Here is a 26,312-nt window from a genome sequence, read left to right on the forward strand (position 1 = left end):
ATAGTGACCAGTCATCCCAGTCTTTCTGCTGTTAGGGTCAGTTTGCATATTACCCTTTTATTATATAGGATAGAGGCCTGGTGCATAGGTGGGGGCCAGCTGGTTTGCCCTGAAGGGTGTCCCGGATGAGGGTGGGGGTCCCGCTGAGGTGCCTGGCCAGCCTGGGTGAGGGTATGATGGGTGTTTGCAGGCTGGTCACACCCCCTTTAGGGTGGGGGTCTCCACTGGGGTGCCTGGCCAGCCTGGGTGAGGGGCTGGTGGCTGTTTGCAGGCTGTTCACACCCCCTTCAGGTTGGGGGTCCCCACTGGGGAGCCTGGCCAGTCTGGGTGAGGGGCTGAGGGCCATTTTCAGGCTGGCCAAGCCCCCCGGCAACGGAAGCTCCCAGCCTCTCCTTTTTCTCTTTTTTTTTATTCTGGGATTTATTTACCTTCTATAATTGAAACTTTGCTGCTTTGAGTGGAGCTCAGAGCCCGCCGCAGCAAGCTTCCTCCATCACTGGGGCAACCAAGCCTCCTGCTTGCTCCAGCTCCATGACTGCCGGCCGCCATCTTGGTTGGGTTAATTTGCATATAGTCACTCTGATTGGCTGGTTGGCATGGCTTAAGGTGTAGCGAAGGTACAGTCATTTTGCATGTTTGTCCTTTATTAGTGTAGATACCCATTAAAAGAACCGTTATGCATCAGAGATATTCTATTTATCTGTCAGAAGTTGTGTAGATTACCAGTTGTATGACAAGATAAATAGGAACCTACCAAGGAGGCATTTTAAAATAATAAGTTACTGGTTTGGGGAAAATGTTTTAAGAGGATGTCTGTGGTTTTGACTTGCATAAAACAATTGCAAAATAATTGAGTTGCATAAAAATGATATTTATTTAATTTAATGAGAAGCAACTGGCCCTTATTTTTTTAGCAATCTAGTAACTTTAATTTTTTTCTTTTGCTTGACAAAGTGTAGAGTTGAATAAGAATATCATATACTGGCTAAAATTGCGTTATTCACAATTTTTTTATTTTATGAAATAAATAGCTAAACTGTTGATGTTTAAAAAAATCATTTGTGAAGGAGGCATCCAAGAGATAGCTAAATATGTCTCATGTGAAAAGAGAAATGGGCTGTTCTTGGTTTTTACTGTTGTCTGGATTTCCTTCCATGAACAAGTGCCCTCTGGTGGCAACACTAACTCCTAGTTTCAAGTTAGTTCATTTCCCTCCTGAATTTTAAAGAGGCCTTGAATATTTTTTATTTAAATTTCTTTGCTTTAAATATGAGGCGATTAGAAATATTTTAAAATATTATTACAACCTGCTAGTGTATTTGAGAGGCAGATAACAAGACTTTTTACAACAATTTTTACATTAATTCTCTCAAGCGTGGATGAATCCAATGATTGGTTGTACACAAAGGATTGCATTTATTTCATTTGAATCAGAATGAATTGGATTCTGAGCCCCAACAGGATGAGAAGAAATAAGTAATCTGTTATCATCTTGGCTTTATTGCCTTAGAAAAAAGAATTCTGATGGTTCCTCCTGTCTCTGGCCCAGGATGCTCAAGCCCATGACTTCTTGAAGTCTGGGACTCTCACTTGCTTCTGTGCCATGCACAAAAACTGGGGGGCCTTACGAAGACCAGTCAACCTTGGGCTTGGAATCAAGTGTTAAAAATAAAGAGATTCAGTGGAAATTATAACTTTTATGAGAAAAGATACCAACTAGCATACCATAGAGGCCATATGTAAATACAGTTATTCCTATTCATAATATACTCATTAAAAGAACTGTTATGCATCAGAGATATTCTATATGGTGTCCCAAAATTCATGCAAGATTTGCAATTGAATTGAATTGCAAATCTTTTGTGAATTTTGGGACACCCTATATTTATGTCAGAAGTTTAGTTTGGTTCCCGGTCTCCATAGGCTCATTTAAAATCATCTCCTCCCAGGCTACCCTGCTACAAATTTGGGCACAGGCCTTGATGCCCTTGAGAACTGTAGCCTCTACCCTTCCCTGCCCTGTCTTCAAAGAACTGCAACCATGTCCCACCTCCATGCCTTTCACCCAGAGATTCCAAATGCCTTTTCAGTGTGTTTAAGCAAGTCAAGCCATTGAGATTCTGTTTTTGTTCTGCCAGCATCATTAAGGCAAGGATGGTTCAAAGACTATACCTACCTGCTTGGATGAGGGGGGTTGCATAGGAATGGAAAGTACAATGAATGGCCCTGACTTGTGTGTGCTGTCCCATGCACCGAAAGGTTGTCGCTTCCATTCCTGGTCAGGACACATGTATGGGGGACAGGGGGCAACCAATTGATGTGTTCCTCTCATACATCGATGTTTCTCTCTCTTCCTTACCCTCTCTCTTAAATCAGTAAAAAGAAAAGAAAGTACAATGAATGTAGTTTAAAATAACAATAAATGATTCTTCTGCATTTCTACTGATTTATAGAACATAGCCTTAATGTGTCCCAAACATAAGTGTATGCTGAATGGTCTAGGTTCAAATTATGTTTTAATCATGAATGATATCTCTTTATGATCCGCTAGCTTGTGATTGTGTAAAATGTGGAATGATGGAGTGGTAGCAAATAGAGAACTCCTTAGTGCTTGACAAGAAGAATGGAAGAATTATAGGAAAAATATATCTTGGTTGTATATATTAACTGCAGTATAATTTATATGATAAACTTTTTTCATTTTGATTTTTTTTAATGTAAAGGGTTGAAGGATGCTTGCCCTACTGCCCTAAACATATGATCCTTGATGAGATCACCCTCAAATGTGTTTATCCAGGAGACTGTAAGTGTGAACCCTACTTACTTTATTCTGGAAAAGTAAAACACTTGAACATATTTTTCTCTATGATGGCAAGTGGTTTTATTTTTCATTTTTCCCCCCATTGACTCCCTCCAGCCCACGCCCACCCCTCACCCCAGGCCTTCACCATCCTAATGTCTCTGTCCATGGGTTATGCATATATACATACAACGTCTTTGGTTGATTACCTCCCACCTACCCACCCTCCCTCACCTTCCCTCTGAGATTCCACACTTGTGAACAGAAGTTTTAGATGGACAATATACTTTTGTAAGATTCTTCTTCAATAGCCTTTGCATTGTCTTTTCATTTCTAATTACTTTTCAAAGAATGCAAATCTTCTCTCTAACATTTCTCCTGTGTTCTCTCTCCTCAAACATTTTCCTCCAAGCTAAAGATCCCTCTATGAACTATGTGGGCCTCACCTTAAACAAAACTAATTAAGGAAAGTCTCTTTGTTTCTTTGTAGGCATACCTCTGATTCCCATGTCACCAGGTAAGCTATCTCTACCCATATGTACTGGTATTGTTACAATTATAGACACTAGAATAGCATTGTGTAATTTAAGTCTTAGCACACTTATAACAATGGCTGGTATTAGTATTCTCCCATCCCCTGGAAAACCTAGCTGTCAGTTGTTTTGTTAAGTAGATGGGTCAGCATAACACCATTTCTAAATGACTTCTGCATTGGGTCCACCTCCTTTTCCCTTTCAATGAGTATAGATAACAAAGATTCCCCGCACTTTTTTTTTTTTTGCCTAGAATTTAGGTTTTATCAAATCCTACTTAAATTTTCACAGTGATTAGCCAACTCTAAAAATATGTTAGTGCAAAGGACATCATCCTTTAATCGCTTCCATTCCTGTTCCTGTGCTCTGTCCCAGCCTCTGGAGGGGCATTCTGGGCCCATACCCGGCTTCTCTCCCTCACTATGAAACTTGCCTCAGAAAAGGATTAATACATCTACTCATAGCGAGGCTTGACAGACTTAATTTAGAGAAGCTCAGATATTTATTCTTCAATTTATTTGACAAGATTTAATTGAGTGTCAACTCTGCTAGGCAGTGTCCTGGCACTGGGGGGAGGACAGGAGAAAGGTGATTAAGACACAGCCTCTACCCTTAAACCGCTACTAGCCCATAGGTTGTTGTGATATTACAATAGGGGTAATACAAGCAGTAGACACTCCTGTCTACTTGTACTAATTTTGGAGGTATGATCTCAGAAGGTAGCAGAAGGTTGGAGTTGGATAGACTAGTAGAAGGAGGAAGTGTGCTCTCCAGCTGGAAGGGGAAGCATGTGCAAAGGCCTGTAACTGAGAGACCATGACACACAGGGATTTGCTAACCTAACAATAGGCCTTTCAAAGTGAGAGGCAGCAAGAAATGTATTGAGATCCATAAGAATAGCCATTCCGAATGCACTGATTCAGGCAGAAGCCCAAAGAATGTTTGAATTTGGAGACAAAGGCAATGGGAATTTATGAGAAAGGGCAGGGGATCAACTGCATCCATAGAAGGAAGGCATTTCTATTGATGCAGATAACAACATAGTGATGTGAATTTTAAACAATGTTTTTAATTTTCAGTCCAGTAGTCATCAGTCCAGGGGTCACCACTGCTTTCTTGTTATCTTTGCAAACAGTTTTTTTTGGAGCACAATGCTGCCCTAGGTTCAATCCAAAGGTTATTTGCCCAGTTGCAACAATCCGAAGGTATGAGACATAAGATGTGCAGTTTCTCTGGCCTGGCAGCTTCTGCTCCGGTTTTAAAGTGGCTCTGTTTATATTATTGTTTACAAACTTCAAGCAGGTTAATGTATCTTGAGCATGTAGTGCGAGGGGAATTGAGCCAAGGGAAGGGATGGCACAGATGATCAGGGCCAGATCACCGAGTCCCTGGTAAGAAACTTGGATTTTCTTTCTAAAGACAATGGCAAGTCATTGAAAATTTTAATGAGTCCTGTGACATCTTCAAAATAATAGTCGCAGTACTACCATCACTTCTAATTAGCTACCATTTATTGAGTACTTATTATGTACCAGGCATTGGACTAAGTTCTTTGCATACATTTAATCCTTATAAGAACTCTATGAGAGAGGCATTATATATATATATATATATATATATATATATATATATATATATATATGCCAGTTAAAAGCCAGGACTCTAGAATCAAAATCTCTGAGTTTGAATTCTGTCTCAGACATTTACTAGCTTATCTCGCTGCACCTTAGTTTCCCTCTCTGTAAAATGACAAGAGTATTGTTATCTACCTCACAGTAAATGAAATAATCTATGTAATATTTCTTAGTTTCTACCACCTGTGAATTTCATACACAATGGATATCATCCCACTAACGGAGAGAACATCTTCATTTCCAACAGGTCCAGAAACGGTTTCTCCACCAGTCACTGTGTCCGACATGCTAACACCCACCCCAGGTTTGGAATGTGAGGTAAGACTGAGTAATCTCTTCAACTATTGTGTCCTTTTCTGTTCAAGTGTCTGTATCACTATCCAAACGCTATTAAACTTTTCAGTGTGATCGCTAGTCTTTCTTTGCTAAAAGATAATAAGAAATATGCATTACTATTTTAACAATTGTATTTTTTAAACAGACCCAAATGTTTCTTATTTATTAGGTGCTGATCACGCCAAAAAATATAAAATTCAAATGGGGACTTAAGTGTGATTCTTTAATAAATAGCTATCTAGTGTGGGCTTCTCTGTAAGTCAAGCATTCAAAAAATATTTATTAAGGAGCTACTATGTGCCAGGCATTACCAAAGACACAATGGTAAGCAAAGCAAGATAAGGTCATTGAACCCCAGAGCTTGTAATTGTCTGGGCTGAGACTTGAGCACTTATATCCTTACTCCAAATATGCCATTTGTTCTAATAAAGTAATTACTTATTCAACCATTATTATTTCTAGGCAGGCACTATTAAGGTACCATGGATAAAACAATGTAAAAGCAGGCAAACATTTCTGTGCTTATGAAGTTTACATTTTATTGGAGGTTTGGAGACAATCAATAAGTAAAATATGTTCCCGAGTCATAAAAAATGTTAGAGGGTGCTGCTCAGGAGGAAAATGAAACTATTTTTAGTTATATGGTCAAAAGTTCTCACTGATGAGGTGATCCTATATAATAAAAGCCTAATATGCTAAGTGTCCTGTCATCCATTCAACCAATCAAAGCATAATATGCTAATGATATGCTAAGGCTGCTCAACCCTCGCTATGACATGCACTGACCACCAGGGGGCAGATGTTCTGACCAGTAGGTTAGCTTGCTGCTAGGGTCTGGGCTGATAGGGACTAAGCGAGAGAAGCTGGCCATGCCCTGGAGCCCTCCCCTGCGCGGTCCCTCCCTGGCTAGCCAACCTCCTGCGTCCCTCCCCGGCCCCAATCGTGCACCAGTGGGGTCCTTCAGCCTAGCCTCTCACAATTTGGGACCCCTCAGGGGATGTCGGAGAGCCGATTTCAGCCCTATCTCACAGGCCAGGCCATGGGACCCCACTGGTGCACAAATTTGTGCACTGGGCCTCTAGTTTCATAATAAAAGTTCTGAAGAAGTTGAGATAGTGAGCTGTGTAGAGAATCAGAGAGTGTTCCAAGCAAATGCAAAGGCCCTGTGGTGAGGAAGCACCTGAAATATAAAACAAAAAACAAAACAAACCACACACAAACAACACCAACAAGGCCATTAAGTAAGGAAGGGATAAAATAGCAGCAAATAAATTCGATTATGTAAGCCCTTTTAGATGATTGTAAAGACCATGGCTTTTTTCCTAAATGACAGGATATCGCATGGGATATTTTTGAGCAGAGGAATTACATGAGATAATTTGTTTCAGGATTATTTTAGCTGCTGTGTTGAGAGTAGGGTGAAAGGAGACAATAGAACAAGTTAGGAGGCTATTGCAGGAATTTAGGCAAAAGACAATGGTGGCCTGGACCAGGTAACAGCAGTAGAGATGATGGATATATTTTGAAAATAGAAGCTACAGAATTTGCTGAAGGATTAGATGTGAGGTGTGAGTGAAAGAGAAGTATCTAGGATTCTAAAATGTTTGCCGTGAGCAACTGAAGGATACAGTTGACATTAATTAAGATGGTGAAATTGTGGGAAGTGAAGGTTGGTTGGTTATAACCAAGAGTTCAGTTTTGCCATGTAAAGATTGAGATTCCTTTTAGGTATCAAAAAATCTGTGGATTTACAGATATGCTAAACATAGAGTTCACCTCAGAGGGTTGTTGTTGTGGCAATGAAATGGGTTAGTTTGAACAATGGGGAGCATAATAAGTGGTATAAATGTTTATCATTGCTATAATTATTACCATGATTTAAATAAAATGTAATTTATAAACTGAAAAAAAACACCACTTATTTAACTCTTGTCTGTCTAGAAGTCTGTGAGCTATACATTGCATTGATAATTTATAATGATTCTACCCAACAGTCAAATTGACCTCACATAGGAATTTTTAATGAAATACTAGGATATAATTAAGTTGTAATTTTAAAAAAATTGACACTAACAGAGATTAGATTCAATACTAGCTTTACACAATGTAATATGACAGGTTGAGAGCCACTATAAAAGTCTGCTTGCAAAACACTAAGCTAGATAAATTAGGATAAGACTTCAATTTGCTCAGATTTCTGAGTACATGGGCAATTCTGATATCAAGTCAATATTGAGATAAAGTTGAAATAAAACGTTCATACTGAGTATTTTAGAAAGGTTACATCAACAAAAAGTTGTAGTAAAATTTTAATTGTTCATCTTTCAAAGGCTGTCATATGTAGGGAATATAGACTACAGGCAATGTGAATGGAAAATTTAAAAAATATATGCAATGAAATATTACTCAGCAATAAAAAAGGAATGCAATCTTGAGTTTTGTGACAACATGAATGGACCAGAAGGGTATTATGCTAAGTGAAATACAGTGGGGCCTTGACTTACGAGTGTTCCAACTAACGAGTTTTTTGAGATACCAGCTGTCTCTCGGCCGATTTTTTGCATTGAGTTGATAGAGTAATTTGAGTTAACGAGCTCCTTAACCAGCTCCTTAATGAGCTCGGTCTCAGAACGAATTAAACTCGTAAGTCAAGGCCCCACTGTAAGTCAGACACAGAAAGAGAAATACCATATGATTTTACTTATGTGTGGAATCTAAAAATACAAAACAAAAACAAGTGAATAAACAAAACAAAACAGGACCATAGATATGGAGAACAAGCTGAGGGTTGCTTAAAGGGGATAAAGACAAAAAATTTAAAAATAATTGAAAACATTAGTTGAAAAAGGGGGGAAAATCACCGATTTTCTTTATTTATTTCTTTTTGTTTTTACAACAGCCTCAACAATTTGATCCTGTTTATAATTGTAGCCAATATATATGCCTTAATATGGAATGGAAGTTGTACAACTGGTCTCTCAATTGCCCAAAGGACTTGGAAATGCCTGACTGCGGTTTCCGGGGAAGGCCTGTTCAAGTGAACACTGATATCTGCTGCCCTGAGTGGGAATGTCCTTGTGGGTTTGCATTTCTTACATCGTTATCAATTTTTGATCAGGAGGAGGTTGTAATTTTTTTGAGCCGATCACCTCATCAAGCCAAAGTTATTGTTGAGCATTCTTCATTTGATTTATGATTTTGGTTCCCAGTATGTAACCTTTAGATTTGCTTTTTGTCAAACATGATAAGACTAATTTAAAGCAACTGTTACTACAAATAGAAATAATTAGTAACTAAGGAAATCCACTCTCCAACATTTCTTTTAGGTCGGTGTTCCATGTTGTCAGAATTGAGCATCATTACGTTTGATGGAAACAATGCAGCATTATATAGTATGGCTTCTTATATCTTAGTACGAATTCCTGGGGAAATTATAGTTGCTCATATTGAAAAATGCTCCATGAATCAGGTAAGTTCAATTCTTTTGTTCCCCACATAGATTTTACTAGTAAATACTGAACTTCCAATAGCTCTCATAACAAATACTAAGTGAGAAGTACAAAGGTAATACTGAGCTGATAGAATTATCAACATGACGATAATAACTTATGAAAATTTATTAATCTATATTAAAAAGAAGAAGAATCAAATGAGATCATTGCACATTTATATATTCAAGTTCTTAAGATCTGAGGAAAATTTATTTTTTATTATTATTTAAAGTATTACATATAGCATTACATATGTCTCCTTTTCCCCCATTTTCCTCCCCCCGAAGTTCCATTCTTTTGTCCTTTCTTCATAAATCTACAGCTGGAGTATGTTGCAACATTAGGTATTCCTAGAGTAAGAAGGGGCTCAAGAACTCACTGACATTTATCTTCTGGTACTTAAAACAAAAAATGTTTCATGTTATTATATTTAGAGGCATATAATAGTAATCCAAAAAAAGTTTTTAAAAGTCAAGTAGTATTTTTCTTTTAAAAATGTTTTCTCTTTATGCTTTTTTCTTTTCAGAATGAGGACTCATTTCAAAAGCTAGTGAGTATTTGTGAAGTGTTTAGTAAATTACTTCTGTTTATTGCTAAAATTATGTTTATTAACTTTACAAAGTTTTTTATTTCTTTTTTCCCAAAATTAAGGCTTCTTCTGAAAGAATCTCTGGACTTTGTTTTAAGAGGTTAAATTTGACAACATCTATACATAAAATACTCGTCAATCGGGCAGCAAGAAAGGTAAGAATACAAAGCTTAAAAATATCCTTGCCTTAGGTATAATTAAGAAATTATATAAATACAATTATTTCCAAAAAGAGGAAAATTAAACATATCAGTGGAGTTTTATTGCTATTATGTCTAATCATTGTTTTTATGGGCAGCCAAAAAGTGTTTCTTAGTATTATATTCCTCTTTCCATAATGTGCCAACTGTTGCAAATATTTCTCTCCTTGTGAGGTTAACTGCAACAGCCATGTGAAATACGCTAAAGCCATCTTGGATAAGGTAAGTGGCCAATCTTCTTAGTGGCAGAGTTAACCTTAGTCTTCCAAATTAAACACGATGGAAATGACATGAAGAAGAGGGATCATAAGGCTGAAAACAGTAGTTGCCATGAATACCAGAATGAAGACCACCAAAAGAATCAATGGAAGCAGTAGTTTTGAAATGTTGATGCCATTACTTTTTCAGTGAATAAGTGATAGCTAAAATAAGAAAAAATAAAGGAATAGTTAACTTTATTGAAATATACTGAAGAAGGGCAAGGTATATAAAAGTTGGAAAAGCTCTATTTAGTTTTATAGGAAAATGTTTAAAAAGGCTTTATAATATAAAAATACAAATATATATTCCCAAGGAATATATTTACCAGATAGGAGTGAGTTATAAGCCAGATGTCTCACTCAGATACAAATGGTTCTCTCAAAAATATAAGAAAATAATGTGTAAAAAATCTTTTTGCTTGAAATGGATGAGACATTATAGACTTTCTGGAAATAATTCCATTAACACAGGACCATAGATTCTAGACTAGAAACAGTATTAAAATAATCATTCAAAGACCTTATATACTTATATGCATAGCCCATGGTCACGGGCAATAGGATAGTGAACACCTGGGGTGGGGGGGGGTGGGTAGGGACTGGGAGAAGGGGGGGGGGAAGGGGAGGAAATGGGAGATATCTATAGTACTATCAACAATAAAAATATATTAAAATAAATAAAATAATCCTAAAATAGTAAGGTGTTAAATTTTAAGTAAACTTTAAAAAATATATGAATGCGGTCCTTTTGAATGATAGTATTCATATATACCTTGGATTTTTATGAGGTTGATATATTAACAGGAAGTGAATGGGAAGTGAATTCAAACCTGGTGTGCTATTATTGTAAGCATTTGGGTTTGTTTTTTGCCTCAGCTGAACTTGTCACTGGTCATGTATTTAGTTAAAAACTAATGAATTTAAAAAAATCACTTAGTGAGCGTTTACATGATGAAAACAACACAGGTCCTGATCTCAAGTTACTTGTAGTTGTGTGTGGGATGCATGACTGTAATTATCTGCCAATTAGAAAGTAGTAGGAGGTATAGTGACAGAGTTATGACCAAGACATTATGGAAACAAAAAGAAGGGTCATTTAGTGCAGTTTGTAGGAGGGTCAAGTAAGTAATCTTGGAAGTGACACCTAAAATAAATCTTAAAGAATGAGTAGAAATTAACAGGCAAGTGGAGAGATGTTTTAGCTCAAGGGTGACAGTATGAGAAAGATGTAAAGATGAGAAATTAGGTGGTTGGTCAGGTATAAACTTCGACAAATTTACTGCTGGTTGCAGTTCATGCTTCCATGTCATTGCCATTATTTAAAGCACTGTTTTTCAAAGTATTATCCTTGGACTGCCTGCATCTGTATTACCAGGAGTACATGATAAAAATACAGTCAGGAATCCCACCCAAACCTAGGAACTAGAATCCCTGGGAATGCTAATCTTTACTAACCTTGGTAGATGACTGTTATAAACATTATAGTTAAACACTAAGTTAGAAGACCATAGAAAGAAGCAGCTTAAAGAAAATATCCTGAAAGTAACTTTATTAGCTTATATTCATGTTAGTAGGTAGTGGTGTAGTCAACATATATTGAGGGAAATAGACAGAAAGCTTACATAACAGAAAAAAATAAAGCTTTTTTTTTGCATGTGTTTTTGTTGTTTCTGAGAGAAACACATCGATTGGTTGCCTCCTGCATGAGCCTTGACCAGGGCCCTGGCCGGGAAGGAGCCTGCAACCGAGGTATGTGCCCTTGACCAGAATCAAACCCGGGACCCTTTGGTCCACAGGCTGATGCTGTATCCACTGAACCAAACTGGCTAGGGCAAAAGTTAAGTTTTGAAGAAAATAAAGGGCAATGAGGTTAAAACAAATACTGAATACAGCAAGACACAGCAAAGAAACAATAAAAGAGCTTTGAAGTTATGAGACGCTATGGCAGCACCAGGGAAATAAATTTTTAAAAACTTAAAGTATAGTTTATATTAAATAGGAAGAAATGGGATAATCTGAAAACTCCTAATTTTAATAAATGTATATTTATTTATTTATTTTTCATTGATTTTTTTTTTTTGAGAGAGAGAGACACACACACATATTGATGTGAGAGCAAAACATCGATTGGCTACCTCCTGCACACCCCCTATTAGGGATTGAGCCACAACATGAGCATGTGCCCTGCCCAAGAATCCAACCAGCAATCTTTTGGTGCATGGGACAATGCCAAACCAACTTAGCCACACTGGCCATGGCTAATAAATATTTAAACATAAAAATTTTACTGACAGATATAAATGCATTATGTAATTACAGGTAGAAGTGGATTCTATTGTTGTGCCTTTGCCCTTTTCAAATCAAGAACTGTTGATAGAGGATTCTGGTACAATGTACGTGATTACTACTCCAGCTGGACTAATCATAAAGTGGGCTCATCTCACAGGAATCTTAGACATTCATTTTGGCTTTCAATTTAACTTGTCCTCCTCCACAGAAGGACTTTGTGGTAAATATTGCTCTTCAAATCTTAATTTCTTCTAACTTTTCTTTCCTGTTCATTTTACATGGTTTTGGCACCTATTGCCAGATCTTTTTGATTAGAGATGTGATATTAATTTTCAGTGACCTATGTGAATACTGAAGGAAGTAATGGTTTCCAATGAATGGATTAAGAAGCAAGAGATAACAGTTCAATGTGGGTATTTTATGGAGCCATATTCTCACTATTAATATAATATTGCTTATATTTCTACTAGCTCTTCTTTATTAAGCATTAATGAAGTGTCAGGCATTATTTTACTTACTTCAACTCATTTAATTATAACTATAGCCCTATGAATAGGCACTAGCATTAATTTGTAAGTGACAAAAATGAGGCATAGAAAGGTTAAAAATAACTTTTTATTATTAAGTATAAAGCCTAGATGTACCTTTACACCTCAATTTAATATCACAATACAGGGTGGGGCAAAAGTAGGCTTATAGTTGTTCACATGGAATATAATACAATAATTAATAAAGAATACTACAAGAATATGTTGTTTCATGTACTTACAATTGTAAACCTACTTTTGCCCCACCCTGTATGTTACATAGATACAAAGAGTTTCAAGCCAAAGAAAGCAAATTAGAAATATAAAAAAGAATAATACTGGCTCTGGTGTCTGCTGGTAAGTTAAGCAGTGCTATCCCTTTACAGTTCTGCTCAACATCAGTTTCCTCACCTTTAATATGGGGATAGTAATATCTGCCTTCAAGATTGTTGCTTGAATTGTATGTGAAAGTGATTGTAAAAACACATAACATATTGCTTAATACACACAGTCAACAAATGTTAGTACATGTTTGCTACCTAGGGTCAGCCCCTAAGCTTCCTGACCTCCACAATGGGGTTGGGTTGAAGGGAAATGTGGGTGCTCTTGGGATCCCTAGGTTGGGTGCTGGCTGATAAAGTTGCAGTGAACAAGAATATGGCCCAAGTTGAGCATGGACACTAGGATGGGAGGTCTCTATTGACACCTCGTTTTACATAGCACTGTAAAGTCTGTGGGGGTGCTGGTTGAAGTTGCAATGGAAACTATTTTTACTAGAAATTAGAAGAGTTTAGGTTTAAAAATAGTAGCTGCTTTATAGTATAGTTCTCTTGAGTTTTTTGAGGTATTTTTTTTCTTTGCAATGTACTCAATTCTCTGCATATTTACAAGGGCCGGGGCTACCATGGCAGCAGCAACCTTTATTGATAGTGACATAAGATTTGATCCTGGAAAAAATGTTGAACTCACTTCTTTTATAGCCGGGAGCCTTAGAAATTAAGAAAAAAATATGTCTTCAAATAGGGTGGGATTCAGGTAAGTTATGATCAGGTTACAGATCCATTTCTCTGTACTTCCCTTGTCTCTGCACTCCACTGGATGAAGAGCAAGCTCCATCCTCAGTCTGGCCTTCCTCAAGGAAGGTAGGCTGTAGCAAGTCAATGCGTTATAGCCATCAATAGGCCATGTCATCCCAAGGAAGGGGGATTGTCTATGTCCTAGAATATCGAGGTCAAATTCTTAGCTTGGCAATGGTTGTCCTAATGTTGAACATGTCTCTGTGTCTGGTGACTGCCATGAGCTGACTAATTTATGCCTGGATTGCTTGTAACAGTTTTTAATAAAAGGTGTGCAATTCATGCCCCTCTCCTGGAGGGTGTCATGCACCAGGTGATGAGGCAGGGATGATTTCTGAAAGGGATAATTTAATGTTTTCAGGCAGGGTTTTCTTGGGGGAGTGGATGCCTGGAGTCAATCACCAATTGGCCACTATTCTGGGGAATACCTGACAGATTTAAGAACTTGTTCTTAAATTAGGAGATAGTGCTAATAGTGGGAAAGCATAAGGACAGAACCAATTTCCTCTTTCTTTACTTTCTATGATTCTTTCATATATCTTGACTTCTAGGATCATTAACCTTAATCAATTATTATGATGATTGAATTCTGCTGCCTACATTCGGTTTAAGTGAAAATTTTTTCCTTCTAAATGTCACATATCTTTCTAGGAATTTGCAATGATGATCCAGATGATGATTTAAGGATGCAAAATGGCACAATTATTACAAATATGGAAGACATAGAATTATTTATTGAGAGCTGGGAAATTGAGAAATCATTTAAAGTAATAACAAGAAGACCTGTTAGAAATTGCACTGAGTATGATTGCAGTCACTGCATTGAATTATTAAATAGGAAAGTGTTTGTTCCATGCCACGATAAAGTAAGTTGAAAGTGACCATAGGTAAGAGCTGTCCTGTTAGATATGTTGACAGTAAACACAGTAAAGTCCTATTCTCGCCATGATGTCCTTCTACTAAGAATAGTTTATCTCCAAACCTTCTGTCAGTTTGCTTTGGAATTCAGAATCATTTGCTGTTTATAGATTTATCGAGAGGGAGGATAATTACCTTTTTCCTCCCTATTTTTATTTCAGAACTATATCAACAGCTTTCCAGAAACATGAAATTCCATCTTTTGAATAAATGCCTCTAGGAGAAAGAGATCAATGTCACTTGATAACCCAGTATAGAAACCACGACAGTGAGGGGTTTAATCAATTCCCTATGAACTTGGCCTCTGAGGGGTAGACTTATAATAGAACCTGTCACATATTTAATTTTCTTTATTAGTATCTAACTTTCTGACTTTAGGTGACAACAGATATTTTAATATAATCTCTATATTTTAAAAGATCCATTATTAGAAACAAAGAACAGACAAATATAGCATTTCATAAATCACTTAATGAAAAGATAGTAAACTTCTCGGCTCTAATAGGCTTTGTGTTAAACTCCTGTGATCCAAAGATGAATAAAACTTTCTCCTCGTCCTCAAATAACCTCGTGGGAAAGAAAGCCTGTGAATAGATATGTTGCAAGATACACTATGGAGGTATATGGAAGCCCAGGGTTGAAGAAAATTTCCCACAGTTTAAGACATTTGAATTATAGAGAAGAATGCATTTTCCAGGAGAGAGAAGGGAGGAAGGGAGACTTAGGCAGATAAAACAATATATGTAAGAACAGTCTTGGTGTAAATGCGCATGTTAGGAAAACAGTGAAGGTTTAGTGCAAGTCCTGTGGATGGGAAGAGCCTGGAGGAAGAGAGAGGGGATTGTTGAAGCAGGAAGGAACTCTGTGAAGCACCTTCCCTGCTGAAGGAAGTGCAGACCTCACAGCCCTCAGCCTGCCTCGAACTTCCCCTGAGGATAAAGGCAAAGGGTTTGAAGTCAGGGACAAAAAATGACACATTTCTGGAGCTTCACTTTTACTTAGAGATTTGGATACAAATAAGTTTTAAATCAGGGGTCCTCAAACTACGGCCCGTGGGCCACATGCAAATACAAATATTGTATTTGTTCCCGTTTTGTTTTTTTACTTCAAAATAAGATATGTGCAGTGTGCATAGGAATTTGTTCATAGTTTTTTTTTTAAACTATAGTCCGGCCCTCCAACGGTCTGAGGGACAGTGAACTGGCCCCCTGTTTAAAAAGTTTGAGGACCCCTGTTTTAAATGTTTACATTTTTCAATGCATGCACACAAAAATGAAAACATAGCAAATACTTTTAAACTGATTTCAGCGTCATTTTTATGTCTTTTAAAAGCAGAATGATTTTCAAAAATTGAATTTTTAACTGGGAACCTGGAAGGTTGATTAAATCAGGAGACTTTTCAGCTTAGTTTTCAGGGCATAGTGAGGCAACACAGGCTACCATTTAGTTTAGGATAGCCTCCACTTTTCCCTTAGGACCTTCCCAGTGCGTTTGATGGCAAAAGAAAGGAGCGCTCATAATTTGGTTTCCCTACTTCTAATCTTCATCCTTTTTGCAAATTACCATATAAGGAGGCAGATGGTCTTAAAAATCGAAAAGGGATTATATCACTTCTCTGCCTAAAACCCATCAATGTCTTTTACTGACACATTCCAAACTTCTTATCAGGGCTTACCAGGTCCTCCATGCCCTGCCCGCCCATCTCCAGCTTCCTCCTCTACTACACTCTTCTTGTCTGCTACACATCAGCCTCTCTCCTTTCAACACTGAATATTTCAGGGTTTTTCCTGTCCATAGGTTTTTATGCTTTCCTCTTGCAGGCTATTTTAACGTGGTGACTCCTCTTGCTCACTAAGAGGTTTTCTTAAATTGAGATCCACAAGGCAGAGAAGAGATCCATTTTATTCACCTTTATATTCCTCATGCATAGCATAGTGTCTGGTATGTAATCAGGTGTTCAATAAATTACGGAAGTATGCATAAATGAATAGATGAATGGAGGATATGAGAGAAACAGCTTGGGGGGGGTTAAATGGAGAAGGGATATCATTTTTATTTTGAGTAAGTTAAGTCATGTGGGACTTTAAAGCAAAAATAGCCACAAAACAACTTAGAAACATAATTCTGGAGTTCAGAGGAGATAAGCTGAGGCCAGAGATCAGGTTTGGGAAGTTATTAATACATACATTTTAAAAAATCATAATTACTAATATACCAGAGTCTGTTCTATAAACTTTACATATATTAACTCACAGCCACCTTAAGCAGTAATAAGCTTATTATTAACTATTTGACTTACGAAGAAATCAATGCAAAGACTTTAATGCCCAGATGGTGGTAGAAACTGAAAATGGGTGAGCCCAGGAAGAGCAGTTACAATGAGTAAACATGACCAGTGGAAATGGGATTTAGAGAAACACTCCGAATGAGAGGCAGCAGAGAAAACAATGAGCAGCTGAAAGGCACAGAGGGTCCTAAGAAGCAGGAAGGGTTCCTGGCGTCATAGGCCTCTGAGAGGTTGGGGAAGGTTCCCAATGTTAGTGTCCCTGGTATTTGACAATTAGGAGGCCCTGATGACCATCACAAGAATTCTGTGCAAAGTAAAGTAGTTGGAAACTTAGGAGAGGCAACAAAGGAGATTAAAAAGGAAGTGGAACCTTGCTTTGTATAGATATGAACCTTGAAGAAGAAATGATGGGATATGTAAAATATTAAGCATTTTATCTGAAACTTTGATCTATGTCAGAATTTAGCATCTGAATGTAGAATCCAAGCATCTACATTCAGATGGGGGTGAGGGAGGGGTGTGGGGTAGGGGTGGGGGCGCCCAGAAAAGATGGCGGCAGAGTAGGTGAAAGTTACATTCACTTACAATTAAATTACAGAGTCAACCTGAATGTCAATGTTTAGTATATTTGCTGAATGAATGAATAGAGAATTGGAATAAGGATCTTAAAAGTTAAATTATTTAGATTTCAGGCATCTCTAGATCAAAATGAAATAATCTGTAGGAAAAAAATGCGTCCCTAATTACATTGAGGTATGAAAAATTAAATACATTATTTGAGCAACATATAATATTAATATACATTTTTAAAATTCTCACTGAGGACATGTTATTCATTGATTTTAGAGAGAGGAAGGGAGAGAGAGAGAAACAGAGAAAGATAGAGAAGAGAGAGAGATGTGAGAAACATAGATCAGTTACCTCCCGCATGCACCTTGACTGGGGATTGAACCCGAAACCCGGGATGTGCCCTGTCGGGGAATGGAACCCACCACCTTTCGGTGGTGTATGGGAGGAGGTTCCAACAGATTGAACCACACTGGCCAGGACTGTGCGTGTTTTCTTAAACATTTATAACCTCATTTAGTGAGCAATGCTGTGTATCATTACGGAAAGTTTCAGAAGCTTCTATTTTACTTATAATAGATCAAAGTCTTACTCCATACATAGAAAAGATAAGTGTAACCTAAACTGTGATATCAGAAATGGCTTTTGCTAGAGCCACATACTCTGCTTCTTTTCCACACTTTTTTATAAATTGATTTTCATTATAGTTGACATGCAATATTATAGTAGTCTCAGGTGTACAACATAGTGATTAGACATTTATATACCTTACAAAGTGTTCACCCCTATAAACCTTAGGATAAATACCCAAAAGTGGGATTCTTTTCCATCTTTATAAGATTAGATTTATGTAGATTAGAGAAGACAGTACTTATCTAAAATGTGTTTTATCCAAAATATTATAAATTCAGAGGTGACAGCTCATTACCGTGAAGTTTTGAAAATCTAAGGTCAAAGAAGAACCGTAATGCACATTTACTTGCTGCTCTTTGATTTTCCAAGTAGTTTTAGTCTAGCTTAGGGCATTTAGAGAAATAAAATAATATAACTTATCCAAAGGCACAACATATTTCTAGGTTTCACCACAGAACTTTTGTGAAAAGATGTGGATCAATTATACCAATCATTGGAACCATGAATGCGATGCACCGTCTGCATATGTGGCTCTGTGCAACAATTTTGGCATCTGTATTCAGTGGAGGACACCTGATTACTGCTGTAAGTAGTACACTGCAAATCATATTTTCTAACAGCCAAGTGACTTTCCATTGTTTTGCATTCACTTCTTTCTTTTCCTTTTCATTTTTCATCACAAAATAATTTCATAAGAATAACTGCATATCAATCTAACCTAGAAGTAGGAGGCAAGCTTTCCCACACAGGCAACTTCTGTTTTTATCCTGATCTAAATTTAAAGTAAACCTCAATTACCGTAAAAGAAAACCTAGTCCAGCAAAGTAAACTGAAGAGTTAAAGAAATCACAGAGGATTGAAGAGGGACTTTAATTCTGCATCTTACAACACATTTTGTTCATCCCATTTAACACTTGGAGTGGGGGAAACGAGTTAAGTCGGCTCGCGTGAATTGCGCATATCAATCTAACCTAGAAGTAGGAGGCAAGCTTTCCCACACAGGCAACTTCTGTTTTTATCCTGATCTAAATTCGATTGTAACTGCGTATTACCAAATATTTGTTTGTAATCCACCCTTTTGGTGGATGGAACAAAACCAAAAGACAGAGCCATCTTATATTTTGGCGGGAAATTCACCCCACACCGGAGTGTTAACCTGCTTCATTTCCCCCAGCTTGTTCTTATTCATTTGTTATGTGGAGAGGATGGAGATTTTTACCCCCCTTTTCTCCTTTTCTGACATAATATCCACTCCCAAGAAATCGATGTTTCTGGCTTTCTTTGATATCTACATTCAGTATTCTCCCATTTACATGGTTGTATTTCCTTTTTCCTTTGTATGCATTCTTTGCCCATTTTTATCTATAAGTTTCATGCTTTCCCATCAAGTTGTAATGCTTTTCATAAAACATTTCACCAATCCAGAGCACATCTTACAGAAACAACAATTTAAGAAATAGTGACTAAAAGGATTAAATGGTAAAAGATCTTCAAAATGAATGTTACTCAAATGCTCCAAAATAAAAGTTTTTTCCTAGGGGAAAGGAATAAAATGCATAGAGAAAGAATAATATATCACAAACACCAACTTCACGACTCCCGTGCCCTTCTATCTCCCTTGTCTCCCTGCCCTCCCAGATGTCATCACTACTCAAGAGTGGGAGTGCCTGGTTCACAGGAATGTATGACCTCACCAATTTTATAAGATACTGTCACATTTTTCTCCACTGAGATTTTACCAGTTTGCACACCCATCAGCTCTGTGCTCATTTTTTTCCATTTTTTTTTTTTTAGAGAGAGAGGAAGGGAGAGGGATGGAAACATTAATGAGACAGGAACCTCATTGATTGGCTGCCTCCTGCACACCCAACACTAGGATGGAGCCCCAACCCAGGCATTTGCCCTGACCGGGAATTGAACCGGCAACCTCTTGGTTCCAGGGTCGACACTCAACCACTGAGCAACACTGGCCAGGCTGGGTTCATTTTTTAACAGGATGACATTTTAAGATCACTGAACATAAACAAGAATTTTCTAAAACATCATTTAGAAATTACTCAACAATGGTAGCTTCTTTTGACAGTGAAGGACTGAACTTAAATATACAGCATTTGTTGTTTTATGACATGGTTGAGTTGCATATTTAAAGTGTATTTCTTTGCTTTTTCTGTAGAACAGAGCAGGAATTTCCTAACAGTTGACTCTATATTCACGCCAATGAGATTTGGGCTGCTTATTGGTGAGATTAATTTAAATCAGATGAACTTTTCTTAACATAACATAATACTAGCTGGACACCTGGAAGATACTCAGAAATACCCACCCATTTTTAAATTTTCTGATTTGTGATTACATAATAAATGAAAAAACAGACTTGGAAGAAACTGAAATTTGAAAAATTACTTTCAAAAAGAAATCGACATTTCTTCCTTTTATTAGAATTCAAATAGATTACTTTTATTATTAGCAAACTCTGTCCTCTACTCCTCCTAGCTCTGAGTTGCCCAGAGGGTAAGGAATATCAACCCTGTGTGCGACCCTGTGAGGCAAGAACATGTCTGAACAGATGGTTCTATGGACATGCTTCATGTCTGAATGTAAGAGAAGATTGTGTGTGCAAAAATGGAACCATTCTTCACAGGCCATATTCAACCCAGTGCATTCCAGAGGAAGAATGTGGTAAGCAGCAAAGTACAAAATGACCTCTTACAGGTCCAGCAAACAAATAAAAACATTGTCAGATCTTGAAGAGATGTACAGAGAAAGATTGATCACAAGTAACCTAGCTGTTGGAAAGGAACTGAGTTTGTTAGTTTGTAGTTGGATTTTAGAGGATTTCGATTGAAGTTACCAAAACAAGTGCTTTGGTGGTGATGTGTTTTAATCTCCACATGTGCCTTTAATAACTGGGCAAGAGTATGGAAAACTAAGAATGAAGAGTGTAGTATGTGAATTAATTCAAATTCAAATTATTTCAAGTTTCTAGCTTTACCTCTGTAAGCCTGAACCATGCATCTGTAAAATGGGGAAAATACCCATAAGGTTAGTGTGGGAGTGCACAAAATAAAGCACTTCACAACAGTGCTTTGAGAAAAATAGCACTTAAAAATTTCAGATTCTGTTATTATCTGAGAGAAAAGAGTTAATATTTCTACTTTCATTTTCAAACCATTTTATTCTGACACATTATCTCCATGGTGGTTTCAGGTGAAAAATTGAGAAAATTTCAGTCTAGACTTTAGCAGTCATAGGGCTCATCATCATACTGAGAAGAAAAGACATTTAGGTAAAATTAAAGAAAAATTAGTTAGGCATGTGGAAGTGAAATGCATATGTAGTTTCAGAAACAAGTTTGTGTTTGCCATTGAGGAAAGTATTTGTGAAGACTTTGAGAATACACAGGCATGCTTATGTTTGTTTTTAGGAACCTATGAAGTTGGCTTGCTAGTAAATAGAGTGGCATAAAATAAGTTCATTGGAGGCTGGTATGCAGTGGGTCACTACATTTATTTTTATTACTCCTTAAAAGAACTACTAGAGAACCATATTTATTATTAAGTAAAACCTTAATAATAAAGCTAATAGAGTCACTAAATAATATTTTTTGTTACCTACTTTCCATGTTTAGACTTTAAAGTTAAAATTTTGAATTTTCATATCACAAAAAATGTTAAGGTTGTCTTGTTTTCTAATACCACTCATTTTCTAAAAATATATATTTTTTATTGATTTTTTACAGAGAGGAAGGGAGAGGGATAGAGAGCTAGAAACATTGATGAGAGAGAAACATCAACCAGCTGCCTCCTGCACACTCCCCACTGGGGATGTGCCCGCAACCAAGGCACATGCCCTTGACCGGAATTGAACCTGGGACCCTTCAGTCCGCAGGCCGACGCTCCATCAACTGAGCCAAACCGGTTAGGGCACCACTCATTTTCAACAGTTAATATTTTAAAGCATTTGAAGTCATGTTACTGAGCTTGTTCAAATGAAGTAAATTATGTTAACAAGACTTAAAATTAAAAAAAGTAATTAACCATTTATGGTATTTATAAAATAGAGTACACACATTTACAGAGAATTTTAGAAGGGAAATATATTTTCTGCGGACTACATCAATCATTTCATTAAAGAAAAATACAAGCTAGTATCTGATGAATGAAAAGACAAATGTGAGGAAGGATAGGTATGTGATATGTGATCTGTGCCACTGGGCCAAGTCACAGTCTGAAATCAAAATACAGCAGCTTGATTGATTTTCGTGCCCAGGTTATGAATGATTTGACATTGTCAATCTTTTAAAGCATGTACTGACAGTAACGACCAGCCCCGCACTGCTGGGGAGATTTGGAATGGGGGTGTTGATGAATGTGCCCTCTACAAATGTCTGGAGAATGGAAGCATCATTCCTATAGAGCCTGACTGTGAGGAAGAGCCCACGCCAATTTGTGAACGAGAAGCCGAGGTCATCCTGGGCATCGTTGACAAGGAGTCCTGCTGCTCAAAGGAGGTTTGTGGTATGTACTCAGCTGAAGCTGTACAGTCAGTTCATGGCACAAAACATGTATGTTTACAACAGTTGTGAAAAAGTGGGTGTGCATGGTGCTGGGTATAAAAAAATGCAAGTTTGAGGTAACAATGGAAGTTTTTCCGTAAATTTCACTTGCACTTTCTCAAAGCAAGTTTTGCCTTATTATGGTTTTGCTGATTTTGCAAATACACATGCACAACTCTGCCTATTAATAGTTAGTAATATTCAGTAACACATGACAGACATGGAGAAAAGACAGGCATGTGACATGTCGTCTGTGCTGCTGGGCCAAGCCAGTCTTAGGATCTGGGAATCTTTGATTTATGACAATTGAGGGTGAAAAAATAAGTAAACCTTACATCTGCTGCCTTTTTACCTATGACCAATTTTGTAAACAGAATGGGTTGAACTGCAGTGTGAAAACACGCATAATGAGAATCATTTCCCTGCTTTGAATTTGAATCACTGGGTTTTAGTTGTGTTCATTAATGTTTTAATGCTTCTGTTTCTTATTTGCAGGATGTGACATGACCTTGTGTGATATGACCATTCCAACATGCACAGATAGCCAAAAATTGTATATTGGCCATAGCCCTCTTTCTTGCTGTCCACAGTACCAATGTGGTGAGTAACTGATTTGAAAAAATAATAGTGAGAGTCATTGTTCATTCAGAATAGTGGATTAAATTCTCATTCTTTGTGTCTGCAAATAAATAATCTATTTTTAAGATTGTGGAGCTCTGGCTGGGTGGCTAAATTAGTTGGAGCATTATCCCATACACCAAAAGGTTGGGGGTTTGATTCTGGTCAGGACACATACCTAGGTTTTGTGTCAATGTTTCTCTCTCACATCGATGTTTCTCTCTCTCTCTCTTTCTCTCTCTCTCTCTCTCAAATCAACAAACATATCCTCATATAATTTAGAAATTATATGCATGTATGTAGTAATAAACTCATTTTAAAGATTTTGATCTTTTTGAAATATGTAAAAAAATATATCTATATATGTAAAAGCCTAAGCAACTGTTACAACTGGTCGACAGAAAGACCAGTCGACTAGTCGCTATGATGCGTACTAACCACCAGAGGGCAGACACTCAATGCTGGAGCTGCCCTCTAGTGGCCAGTACACTCCCAACAGCCAACCTCCTGGGGCCGGCCAACCTCCTGCAGTCCCTCCTCCCGACCATCCAGCCCTCATAGGCCCACATCGGGACTGGGCTTGCCAGCCCCTATCAGCCCCAATCGCCAGTCAGGCTGAGGGACTCCACCCATGCACAAATTCGTGCACCGGGCCTCTAGTAAATATATATTCAAAGATAACTTAAAATGCACTATTTTATTTATTTTATCCCACAATATGCAGTTTTTTGTGTGCTTTTTAAAATACTATGCAGTATTTAAAATAACTTTGTGTTTCTGCAGAATGTGACCCATTGAAATGCCCCAGTTTTTCAATACCAGAGTGCAGAGAAGACCAATTTATGTTTCAAGTTCAACACGACGAGCCTTGCTGTTTTGCTCCTCTCTGTGGTGAGTGTTATATGAGATAATTTCTTGGAAGAAGGAGGATACAGGGAAAATCTCTTATTTGATGTGAATTTCATGGGACTGATGGAAACCAATATTCTGCTTTTATAGGAATTCAACTGAATGAGAACAATAAGTAAGAAAGTCCAGCATTTTAAATGACTCTTACAATAGCTAGTTAGTACTACTTTTCCTTATCCATAAATAATACATATATTAGTCAAAACATGATCAAGATAATATAATTGAAGTGTTTTTTTCTTTAATAAAGCCATCATCCAGTTCTTTTTGGAGAAAAATAAGCTTTGGGTTTCTTTGAAGAACCAAGTAGAATAATGGATTCTGCTAAGACATTATACGACCTCTTTAAAACTTTATTTCCTATATGATCTTGAAAGAGAATGGTAGAAATGAATGTTGTCTTGGAAATGCTGTATATCGAGCTATATATCTGATAAACTGAACATTGAAAAATAAAGAATTCTCTATTTTCTATTTCCAGTGAATCCTATGTAATAAAAGGGTAATATGCAAATTGACCCTAATGGCAGAACAACCAGAAATGACCAGTCGCTATGATGCACATGCACACTGACCGCCAGGGAGCAGACGCTCAACACTAGAGCTGCCCCCTGGTGGTCAGTGTGCTCTCACAGGGGGAGCTCCTCTCAGCCACAAGCTGGGCTGACAGCTGCGAGTGTAGCGGCAATGGTGGGAGCCTCTCCCACCTCCTCAGCAGTGCTAAGGATGTCCAACTATGGGGAGCAGGCCTAAGCTGTCTGTTGGACATCCTCCGAGTGTTCCCAGGCTGCCAGAGGGATGTCTGACTGCCAGCTTAGGCCCGATTCCCCGGGGAGTGGGCCTAAACCAGCAGGTGGACATCCCCTGAGGGGTCCTGGACTGTGAGAGGGCACAGGCCAGGTTGAGGGACCCTCCCCAAGTGCATGAATTTTTGTGCATTGGCCTCTAGTTATCATATAAAAGATTGCTGACTAATATAGGTTTTAGATATACTTAAATCAAAACACATTATTTGTACCAGTTAAGGCTCTTTGACTACTGCAAGTAGTCAAAATTGGTTGATTCTAGCTTAAGCACAACCAATTATTGGAAGGATTTGGGGATTAAGATTTTGAAGGATTAAGATGAAACAGATTAGGCTCTGGGAAAGAGAGAAACCAGCTAGTTGCTCTATCTGTCTATTATTAAGTATTGAGTCAGCAACATTTGTTTCCTGTCCTGGTGTGCTTCCATTTATGACTCAAATGCCATAGAGATTATGGTTCAACCAATGTGGATTATTCCCTCACAGAAGCCTGATAAGAATGAGGTGCCTTTATAATAGTCATACCAAGTCTGGGGCATTCCTTCCAGGTCTTTACAGAGTTTTTATCAAAATTGGGAGAGGGATGCTGAACAGTTCAAAAGGACAAGTGCCGCCTAGCTGGTGTGGCTGAGTGGTTGAATGCCAACCTATGAACTAGGAGGTCATAGTTTGATTCCAGGCACATGCCTCGGTTGCAGGCTTGATCCCTGGTGTGGGGAGTGCAGGAGGCAGCCAATCAATGATTCTCTCTCATCATTGATGTTTAACTCTGTTTCTCCCTTTCCTTTCTCTCTGAAATCAATAAAATATCTATAATAATAAAAGCATAATATGCTAATTAGACCAGACAGCCAAACCACCTTCTGGACATCCTTCCAGACGACCTTCTGGACGAAGCCAGGGCTGCGAGGGCAGAGCCCCTTGCACGAATTTCATGCACAGGGCCTCTAGTATTTTTATGAAAAAGGACGAGTGCCTATTATATTGTTTACTCTTAAATTAGAGTAATCAAGAACAGTGAATTAAGAAAACTTAAATAAACTAATCAATAATATTTCAATGCTAACAAGAACAAATTATTCCAGAAATCTTAATGCCCTATGTTTTTGGTAAAATGGTATTCTATGTCACTCTGCTTGGAAAGCATAAAGCAATACACTCAGAAAGTATAATTGTTTTTATGACAAAATAAGATCTGTTGAAGCCTTATTTTTGTTTATGTTGATTTTCTATACATAAAGTAATCTGAACTAATGTTAGATATCTTTTTTTTTTTTAGCTCAGC

At 37.6% G+C, this 26,312-nt stretch overlaps 1 protein-coding gene across 1 annotated transcript in view; it reads left to right on the forward strand.

Moving 5' to 3' along the window:
* The window catches only part of OTOGL (otogelin like), a 145,768-nt gene that overhangs the window by 95,047 nt on the left and 24,409 nt on the right, over positions 1-26,312 (forward strand). Inside the window, exons 35-48 of the mRNA XM_023749758.1 lie at positions 2,724-2,803; positions 3,291-3,344; positions 5,215-5,285; positions 8,203-8,380; positions 8,630-8,772; positions 9,321-9,344; positions 9,446-9,538; positions 12,163-12,352; positions 14,387-14,601; positions 18,584-18,725; positions 20,634-20,819; positions 22,445-22,657; positions 23,191-23,295; positions 24,097-24,204. Of these exons, the coding sequence (XP_023605526.1) occupies positions 2,724-2,803; positions 3,291-3,344; positions 5,215-5,285; positions 8,203-8,380; positions 8,630-8,772; positions 9,321-9,344; positions 9,446-9,538; positions 12,163-12,352; positions 14,387-14,601; positions 18,584-18,725; positions 20,634-20,819; positions 22,445-22,657; positions 23,191-23,295; positions 24,097-24,204 (1,802 nt within the window). The remainder of the gene's footprint in view (positions 1-2,723; positions 2,804-3,290; positions 3,345-5,214; positions 5,286-8,202; positions 8,381-8,629; positions 8,773-9,320; positions 9,345-9,445; positions 9,539-12,162; positions 12,353-14,386; positions 14,602-18,583; positions 18,726-20,633; positions 20,820-22,444; positions 22,658-23,190; positions 23,296-24,096; positions 24,205-26,312) is intronic.

The sequence above is a fragment of the Myotis lucifugus genome, unplaced genomic scaffold (genome assembly GCF_000147115.1).
Source record: "Myotis lucifugus unplaced genomic scaffold, Myoluc2.0 scaffold_9, whole genome shotgun sequence".
Taxonomy (NCBI): Eukaryota; Metazoa; Chordata; class Mammalia; order Chiroptera; family Vespertilionidae; genus Myotis; species Myotis lucifugus.